At 44.0% G+C, this 10,180-nt stretch overlaps 1 protein-coding gene across 3 annotated transcripts; it reads right to left on the bottom strand.

Moving 5' to 3' along the window:
• Window positions 1-1,904: 1,904 nt before the first annotated feature.
• LOC124685874 lies at window positions 1,905-9,952 on the bottom strand. 3 transcript variants are annotated; one of them, XM_047219902.1, is made up of 4 exons: window positions 9,684-9,952; window positions 2,558-2,637; window positions 2,352-2,469; window positions 1,905-2,215 (listed from the first exon to the last, which is right to left on the bottom strand). In XM_047219902.1, exons 1-3 carry the CDS (start codon window positions 9,912-9,914, stop codon window positions 2,370-2,372), a joined length of 411 nt encoding a protein of 136 aa, XP_047075858.1. In that variant the 5' UTR covers window positions 9,915-9,952; the 3' UTR covers window positions 1,905-2,215; window positions 2,352-2,369. The 3 variants fall into 3 exon arrangements, with proteins under 3 accessions (XP_047075858.1, XP_047075855.1, XP_047075856.1); XM_047219899.1 differs by having other exon boundaries at window positions 1,905-2,236; window positions 2,374-2,469; XM_047219900.1 differs by having other exon boundaries at window positions 2,374-2,469.
• Between the last annotated feature and the right edge of the window lie 228 nt (window positions 9,953-10,180).

Below are 10,180 nucleotides of genomic sequence, written 5' to 3'. Positions count from 1 at the left end.
TCGTCACCCTGTTGGGGTGTCATCGTGGAGCTTAGTTACCTTTCGGTCGCTCCGCGTCGTCATCAGCGGGCATGCTCGGATCCTCTCTCGATGCTTTCCAATCATGGCGTGGGTGGACTCAATCGCATCCTATCTTTTACACGTGCCATTGTTGTCTTCGTTCTCGGTACTGGCTATGTGTTGGCAGGATTAGCACTCCACGGACCAGAGCGGGAGAGCAGGCGGCCCTTCCCGGCAACAACTTGGTGGGTGCGAGACAACGTTGTCCGGTGGTTTCACAAGGAGGCGGGGTTTCACCTTTTGTTGGTTGTATTGGCTGTATCGATCTTGAAGGGTGTGGCGACTTTTTGTTCTTGTTTCTTATTTTTGATCTGCTTTGTAAGAGGTTCATCTCACTACTTTGTATCGGTTTGGCCATGTGCGGTTTTATCTATAAAGCGGAGCAAAAGACTATTTCGAGGAATTAGCAGCCCTTCTCACTAGCGTTGTTCATATAGAATGTGTTCGGTCCTGGAATTAGATGACATGGAATGTAGGGGTGGGTATTCGGTCATGACCGACAATTCGGTTTTTGTATTTCGGTCTATTTAGAATTCGGTCATAAAGAAATGAAGACCGAAATACGTTCCATTCAGTTCAGTCTATTCGGTTACTTGGAAGAAATGGTCGAATTGATCAAACTAAATTCGGTCTATAAAATTTCCTACCCAATTTCTTTATCGGTCATTTCGGTCTCGGTCTTTTCGAGTTCGGTCTCGGTCTTTTCGGTTTCGGTCATCGGTCATCCTTTTTTTGCCCACCCCTAATTGAATGGAACGTTCCGTATCTAGGCACCCGTTGTGTTCGATTGTATAAAGAGAACGGAATTAAGTAGTTCCCTGAAACGGAATTCCTCTAAGGAAAAGTGTAGACTTAGCTCGTTAGCAGGTTGCTTCTCCGGCGCATGGGACATTGGCAAGGGTTTTGGCACTACCCGAGGGTCACATTGTTGCAAGGTTCGGTCTGCGATGAAACCACCGGCATAGGCCACAAAAAGTGATGTTGCCATCAAACAAAAAAACTAGTGAACTATTAAACAGAAATAGGGCGCTACATCTCCTCCCGCATAGTAAAAAAAAAAACAGGGTGAGCAAAAATCCACTCCTCCAACACCGTGAACACAACCGGGGATGAGATAAGCAGAAAGCGTCCGTACAGCCCGCTCTTTGCGAGCTACATATTGAGAAGAGCAAACATTGGTTGTTTCTCTACCTTCCCGTGCCCCAAGCCAGCGAGGAACCAACGCCGCCGATGCATTTTTTGGTGCGCGTGCAGTGCTCGCTAAGTAGTTGGTATCCCCGACAGCCTCCTTGCGGCTGCCGCTGGGCCAGTGAGGGTGGTTGCTGCTCCGAAGAGGGAGCTCATCCTACCAAATGCCTAGCCTATGGGCCTAGTTAGAGATTGCAGGACCTACCACAGGTTTACCATGTTTTGGCTCGTAAGTCTAGATGCACCTATTATGAAAAATATATTTTAAAAAAAATCAAAAAAAATTGGACAAGAAAATCTCTAGAGTACATCCGGAAATTCTATTATTGTTCACACACAAAGTTTCAGAGAAAATAATATTTTTTAGGACATGTAAATAGACAAAACATATCTCATGAAAACAGCTCGGAGCCTCCGAAATTGTCTAAAATTGTCTTTCTTACAGAAGCCAGAAAAAGATACTCCGTGTGTAACCATAGAATATTTTTTTCAGAATTTTATGGAAATTTTGAAAAACGCTTTTAGACAGTGGGTGCATCTATACTTATGAGCCAAAATGGATTTCCTTCACATAAAAAAAATTGTGAGCCACACATGTATTACAAACCACAAATTTCTTAATCTTAGATGTGACAGAATTAACCTTGCCCAAAAACTAGATTCATATTTTTCGTACTAAATAATAAAATATGGTACACATTAAACATGTAAATGGTGAGTAACTCGTTAACTTCTTTCGAAAAACACACAGTTCCTTATTATATAACGAGGTCTAAGGGTCCATAATACCATCGAGACGAAAGTACCGAACTTTAGATTAAACCAGCTATCCTAGTGGCTCACAATACAGCAACACCAGAGGTAGAAAGGTAGACCAAGTTTCAGTGCGTTGATTTAAAGTTTTAAACCGCTGCAGCATAGCACAAGTTTCCTTAAAATGCCTTCATCCCCAAAGTCGAATTAAGATCTGCACGAGACAGTAAAGACACTTCATGACCGTCAGCAATTAATTGTACTTATATTAAAATGCACTAGTGCAAGCAAGGTTTCTCATAAGTCGAAGCAGGATGTTTCAGTATTCAAAAGGCAAGCAGGGGGAATACCGATTATCCTTGCTTCACTCACTTGATCATTCGTTCGACAAGCAAAAGCAAAAGAATAACACTGTACAACCGTGACCACTGGCGAAAAACACCTTCTGGCTTGCAGTCCTCGACAACACTGAGCATTCAATTGTTTTCAATATATAATGAGATGCCAGTTTCACTGTTAGCAAGTGTACTTAAGTAAATTAGTAATTATAACTTACAGTCTGACGGATCCATATATAACAAATCCTTTATCCACAGTATCCTTTAGTTGCTTCATACTCTGACGTAACTGATCGACCTGCATACCACCAACATAGTTCACATAGTATTGTAAGCTAGCTGTAAGTGAGGCACTCAAACGTTTAAACATCATTATTGCCAGAAACTTGATTATGGCATGTAGTTTCGGGATTTCTGATAAAAGTTCATTCTTTTCTCATACAAAGGGGTTAAATTTGCACAACAATAATGCAGATGGAGAAAATCCTTCAAACAGAATGGACTTCAAATGGTATTAAACATGTTGTGAAAATATTAAATTGGTTGCAAGAACAAATTTCCACAAGAAAAATCCTTCATGTGTATTTTCATCTGATAAAGGTACCATGACAATACTGGAATCAAGAACGACGAACATTACCCTTACACTGTGTTTGGTTGCACAGAATTGGGGCTTGGAATCGGAATTAGAATTTGCTATGCCTAGTTTGGATGTTTGGGTGGGCCTTCGAACTGAGGCTTGGAAACTCAGCGCCATTCCGAGCCCACCTCCCGCGTGTGTCCGCTCCGCCTGGTGAGATTCCGAGGGAGCGAGCTCGGAAACGCCCGCGTACTGCTTCGTCGTGAGAGAGCGAGTCTTCTTCTCTCGGGAGCTCTGCCTCGCGTGTCTTCCTCACCCCTTCCCGGCAGCTCTGATAAGCTCGTCCCCTCCCTCGTCTTCCTCACCCCTTCCCCGCCCTCCTCTCCCCATCCACATCGTCCTGCCATGCTTTCTCTTCCCGTTCGGTTCCTCTCGATGGAGCTGATGAGCTACACTCACCTTTACAGCGGAACAAGCTGACGTGACTGCAGTACTCTCTCTGACTTGATTCACAAGGTGCGGATTAGATCTGGAAGGGTGTGAAATCAACCCTGGACAGCTACATGATGAAGGTCAGGTCCCGTGGCGACAAGGAGTGCAGTCCAGTATATCAGCTCATGTGTCAGATTGGATCTGCATTGTCAAAGGCCACACCCTGACATGTGTTCAATTTAGCAGCTCATCATATAGCTGTATCACCATTCTGTAGGCATTGATGTGTGAAAAGATAGGCTGAGCATCAGCAATAGATTGGAAGTATCAAAAAAGCATTTTTAGTTCTTTTCACTCACCAAAATGTAGGAAGTACAGAATTATCATGTTCTAGATTCTGATATGTTTCATAATTCTACATCACTGGACTACTACACCAAGAATGAGCAGAGTAGCAGACCCTGCAACCTCATCCAACTTTGCAGGTTTGAGAGAGAAATCCAGCTATATTTATGACATTTGAAGTTGTTCATGCGTGTTGTAGTTTCCACCTTATTCCGTTTATTTTAATGTTATTACGTGTGAAAATTATATAAACATTTTAATATTTACACACTATTTTTCATATGTGTACAAAAGTTTATATTGTCTAAACTTAACGGAACATTCAATTCCACTGTATGTACATCCAAGAATTCGAATTGAGTGCCACCCTTTTATTCTAACAACAAATACCATGCACACCCAAACAACAGAATTGAACTGAAGACCATTTCCTTTCCACCTTGGTTTTGGTATTCCATTTAATTCAATTCCAAGGCCCAATTCTGTGCATCCAAACACAGCGTTAAGAAAATGGTTGTGGAAATTGACAAATGAAATGGCACATGGTAAAAACTAATAAGAAGAAAACACTCCTCTCAGGGGAGAAGTTGTCATTAAAGCTCAAGATACCTTCTTCACTTGGGGAAAAGAAAAAGGTTAAAGAAACCAGGTATAGGGAGGACAAATTGTTGTATCATCAACCCAGTCAAACATATCCTAGGTTGTTCAAACAATAGAGACCCATCAGGGTTTCTGTGGCCACTGTCAAACATGTGGGAAGACATAAAACTTGATTGTTCAAACATCACTCTCACAAACACGAAGGATGCTACAATCAGATGAGTAGATAGATCATAACTTTCCACATATATTCTTCAAGAAAATAAGTGTACCTCTAAAAAATAAAAATTCCATGTGGCCCACTAGTGAACAATGAAACCTAAGAAGAAATTATAAGTGGAAAAGGCTGACATGGAGGTAAAACCTGCCAGATCTGTGATAGTGTAGAAACTGTGGGTCATTTGTTCTTGTCCAGTGTCCACTAGCTAATTTTTCCTTTGAAAGTGGTAAAAAATGTGCTTACAATCTAATATAAAATGCAAGTAATATTCAACATTTGTTTGGTGGTTTGGCTAGAAGCTATAATGAGAGACAACCAATGAATGATATGAACTGCAGCAATACCTTGGCCCAATGGAAAATTCATAAAAGAGCATGTTCAAAATAACATACCAGATAATCCAGTTTATTAAGGGTCTCTTTGGTACAAAAGATTCCTAACACTGTGTTTGGATGCATAGAATTGAGAATGGAATTGAATTGGACTAGAAATTCCAAATCTAAGATGGAAATGAATTTGCTTCTAATTCAAATTCTATTGTTTGGATGTGCTCAGAATTTGCTCTTTGAATCAAAGGGTGTACCCAATTCCAAATCTTGTTTAGAAGTACAAACTTGGAATTATGTATTTCTGAATTTTCTCCACAACACGTGGCCGGCAGGAGAAAGCTAGGGCTTGCCACCAGCGTGCTAGTGTTCTCCATGGCTCCCGAGGGAGCCGGTGGGCGCCGGTGGCCGAAATCAGCCGGCTATGGCCGGGATCGAACGGTTCCCCTCAAGGCCGGGGGAATCCCATCCAGGCAGCGGCCAAAAAGAGGAGCGTTGGGGCTGGACTGAGTCGGACGGATCTCTTCCAGGGGCACGCGTCGGCGGTGGTTGCAGGGGCAGTCGGCAGCAATGGTTGCAGTCGGCAGCAATGGTTGCAGGAGCATGAAGAAACCAGGTCCGACGAATTTCATGGAGGGGGAGGAGAGGCAAGGGAGGAGAGGAGATGGACCGAACCTAGGCGCCACCGCCGGTCGCTCGCATCGGAAGGGAGGCAGCGACGGTCGCGTCTCCAGAGCTTGCTCACTCTCGTATTCTCGAACAACGACGTGGTCAGTTTCCACGGGATTCCCAGGTCGTGAGCTCGGAAAGTCTCGTGTTGTGTTTACACGGGTCGAAGGGGTACCTTGGAATTGGGCTCAGTTTCTAGACTATGATTCAGAGGCCAATCCAAACGGTAGAAACTGACCACAAATTCCAGACTCGCAGATTCCGAGCTCAATTCTACGCATCCAAACGCAGTGTAAAGGAATTTTGTAGAATTCCAATCCATAGGATTTTTTTCCTAGAGTCCATTTGGTTTAAAGGAATGAATCCTCCAAAATTCCTACAGATTGCTTTCCTACACTACAAACCATAAGATTTCTATAAAGTAATTAGACCTCTTGGAAAAATTCCCATGTACCTATGACAAATATGACACGTAGTCAAACTCAATAGAAATTTCCCTCGTTTTTTCCTATAGTGCAACCATAAAACTTATGTTAACGATTCGTGCATTTTTTATTCTTCTAGGATTCTATGTGTCATTGACATTATATTCCTGTGCTTCTCGTATTCATGCGTTTTTTAAATCCTGCAAACCAAAGAGGCCATAAGCTTCAACCTATTAACTTGAAACCACAGATAGGATTTAACTTATGACAACAAGCATTTGGCCCAATGGATAATTGGGAAAGCCGGTTAACACATCTGGGTAGTCCATAGAATAGCTCAAGATGCAACAGGTCCGGTTCGGCCCACTGACCTGCTGGACCGGACCTGGATTCTGTTACCATTACGGTAAGGGGCCATCCCGCAAAAAATAAGTCATTACGAACCTCACCCGTTCGACCCTAAGGTCTAACCGGACCTCTCTTCTTGTCTCTACAGCGGGCAGACGGTCGTTGCTGCCGCTCCGCCGGCAGGAACAGCCAAACCGCCGGCAGCGCCCCCTGTCAGCTCCTTCATCCCCCTTTTCCGCTATTCTCCAAGTCATCCCCATCGCCGGTGCAGGGCAAATTGCTGGCCGTCGGATCGCTGTGGGAGGCACTCGCAGACGGGGAGCGCCCAAGGATTACGAGTCGAAAAGTCAAGCCGAGTCGTTGGGGTACCGACTCATAGACTAATCGTGACTAGTCTAGACTAGTGCTCGACTAGTCGCATGTACTCTGACAGTAGCTAGTACAAAATACTATCGTATGTAGCAACCAAATAGGGGATTTAGTATTCCTCCGATTCATATTAATTGACTCAACTTTACCTACATACGGATGTATCTAGTTAACAAACACATCTAGATACATCCGTATCTAGGTAAAGTTGAGTCAATTAATTTGAATCGGAGGGAGTAACTAAAAATCAACATAAGTTCAACACAAGTTATGTAACATAATAATACTATAACCTAGACAGTTATCCACCGGTATCTCTGGACAGTTGTTCATGCCCAAATTGAGTCGATCGAGTTGAATTACCACGACTAGTCTAGACTAGTCCATGACTAGTCGCTCGACTGCTCGACTCTATGAACTAGTCGAGTCGAGAAAGCTAGTCGACAGTCAAGTTAGGACTCATAGACTAGTCACAAGACTAGTCGTTACACTCCTAATCCATGGGAGCGCCCCGAGCTCACGGAGCATGCCGTCCCCTCCTCCAGTAGCAGCTCTCCCATCTGCCGGGCTAACCACCCTCGGACTCTCCTCTCCCATCTACCATCATTGAAGCCCAGGTCCTGTATGCCATTCTTGGTTGTCGGTTCAGATTATTGCCTGTAATGGATCTGTTTGCTGCCTACATCTTGGTCATCAGTTATTGCAGCGATGGCCGATAAAACAGTAAGTGTTTGGTTCATGGATTAGATTTGGTTCCTCTGTTTCAAGCCAAGATAGCTGCTGTCATTACACATTAATATATGTCTAGAGTCGACTCAGTAAGTTGCAAACTCATCCAGCCAGATTAGCTAAACTATTTCAGACGCGCGTAGAGGAGAATGCATGGTGTCACGTAGAAAGGAACTGTGTTTGGTTTTGTATTGTTTCCGGCTCTCTCGTGGATGTATCTTAGAAAGTAGCATCGCAAGAATGTGACACGGATGAGTTGCTGCTTGATGAGTGGTGAGACTGATAAAATGGTCTTAACTGCGGTGCTTAACCGATGTCATCGTAGTTGTCACATTAAAGTCCTCATATGATTGATCTACAGTACATCCTGATATGTGGACTGGCTTGTCTGTTTTGACTAATTTGCCTTGTCTTTCAGGATGCTTAATTGGTTGTTCAGGGAAGTGTTTACTGTCAACTATTTCCTAGGTGAGCTCATCTTGTCACATGGATCTGTAATATTTGTTACTCCAGCTTCCAGCATCGTTCAACTATAGTACTCCCTCTTATCACTTTTTGTGAGACATTTTGTGAGGATGGGATAAGATTTTGTCTTTGGATGAAAAAATTGGCTCCTTTTTTGCTTCCCGTTCTTGCAAATAAGAGAAAATAATTTAATTATGTTTGTTGCCCAACTGCACCGCTAGATATTTGCCAATAGGAAATGAAATTAGCCTTGCCTGTTGTAGCCACAATAATTTACCCCATAGCTTAGTGGAAATTATGTATACTTCCTCTATCTGTGTAATAGCTTCATTTCACCACAATTGAATTACTTGCTTTTTTTTTTAGAAGACTTGCTTTTCAGATATGAGAAATGCATCTGCTAATCAGAACATTTCAAGGAAGCAAAACTCAGTACTACATTGGTAAAAAGGATTAGCACTGATAATATTCCACCAATAGTGTACTCCCCGCTAAGTCCATTTATCTAATTTAAGGACTATTAATATTCTAGTTTGGTGTATGAAGCCACTGTTTGTACTTAGCTGCAAGTAAGTAAGCCACTGTTTCTATGGAGTAGTAAAATTGTTCTCTCCATACTATGTTTTAGATGTCTGCAGTACCTTTTGACATCAACTTGTACTGAGATCAACTGTGTTAGTTCTCAGGATAGTATGAGTTTGTAGTTCAAAAGAATGATAAGCTGGAGGAGCAGATGGCTTATTTTCTTGCACTACTCTTTGCCTACTTGCACTAGTCACTAAAACTTGTCTACTTGCACTACTCTTCGAGTCTTTGTTCAAATCAAGATACTTAATTGAATGGAAGTTTTAGTTCATCTCAATTCAGTATGTAGTTTATGCGATGCAATTCCAGATTATACATGCACCTTGATCTTCAGGTGGACTGCAATTGAGGTCAAGAAGAACCATTGCTGCTGATGATCAACTTGCTTGGGAGTTGGGGAGACAAGGGGAAGGAGCTGGCAAGGTGCTGCTGGGGCCAACAGCCGGCGAGGTGAGCTGCTGTTGCTGGGGATGGCGTTGCTGCTGCGGAGGCCGGGCGCCGGCGAGGTGCGCTGCTGCTGCTGCTTCTGGGGCTGGCCATTGGCGAGGGAGGTGCAGTTAATTGCGAGGAGGGTGCAGTAGCAGTCGGTGAGGGAGGCACGGTTGCGATCCACGAGGGTCATGCAATGTAATTTGCAATTTCAAAAGGGACTACTGATTTTTGTTATGCCCAAATTTCCTTTGATCCAGGTGAATTTAGTACCCAAGCTTCCAACATCATGTCATTTTTTGTCGTCGGATGCTAATGCTAGAATGATTTAACTGCGCTTAGTTAGTACCCCTTTTTGCAATGCAACACTGATATTCAGAGTAGTGTGAAGCTGATGAATCATACTAGGTAATGCCTATGTACTAAGAGAGGACCGAACCTTGGAACCTAAAGGATTACCCATTAAGCTATCAGGGAGGTGCGGCCCAAACCTGTAACCTCAAAATTCCATACAGGTTCCCAGCTGCAACACCAGGGCCGAATTGTGAAGAATAGTGATAGGTAAGCTATATACAAACTGTGATGTGGGTGCACTAACCCGTGACAGTATGCATATAACTCTTTGCACCGTCATGGATATCAGCAGTTGTTGGAAAAGGGTATTTCAAGAGAATAATCCTCAATACTTTATCGAACAACAGATACTGAACTGGAATATGAATTTCTATCGTTTTTTTGAGTTTTCCAATAGAAAATAAATAATCGAAATTTGGGACAGCAATACCAAGAAGACCACATTTACAACCAAGAGTGGAGCCTCACCTGGGCGGGGGAAGGAGTAGTGGCTTGGACGCCGGGCAGAGGAGGTCCGCCGAGGTGGCGGCGCGGCAAGGTCGGGAACGCGAGACCTCGGCGAACGGTGGCTCCCCACTCTCCTCCGAAGGCGGGGGCTGCCACCGAAGGGGCACGGCGGAAGGAAGCCCCCTGTGGTCCTCTCGTTGAGACCGCCGAGAGAGCGCGGCGGGTGGCCGGCGAGCGCAGCAGAGACGACATGGTACGCCTAGGGTTCGGGGCGGCTCTAGTTTTTTTGTTTTTTTTTTTTGAATTTTTTTTTTGTTTTGTTTTTCTTTCCTCTGGAAAGGGTTATCTGATTTTCGATCCAAGGTTGGACACTTGTGCGGGGTGTGCTGGGCAAACTGGCCAACGGGCCGGCTCGGCACGGCACAGCCTTAACCGGCCTGGCCCGGCCCAGCCCAGCCTCAAAAGGCCCATGCGCTGTGCCGTGCCATGCCATGCCGGCACAGGTGCGCCTCACCTAG

This window comes from Lolium rigidum, chromosome 2, assembly GCF_022539505.1.
Source record: "Lolium rigidum isolate FL_2022 chromosome 2, APGP_CSIRO_Lrig_0.1, whole genome shotgun sequence".
NCBI lineage: Eukaryota > Viridiplantae > Streptophyta > Magnoliopsida > Poales > Poaceae > Lolium > Lolium rigidum.
This window is presented reverse-complemented; position numbering and strand designations above follow the sequence as displayed.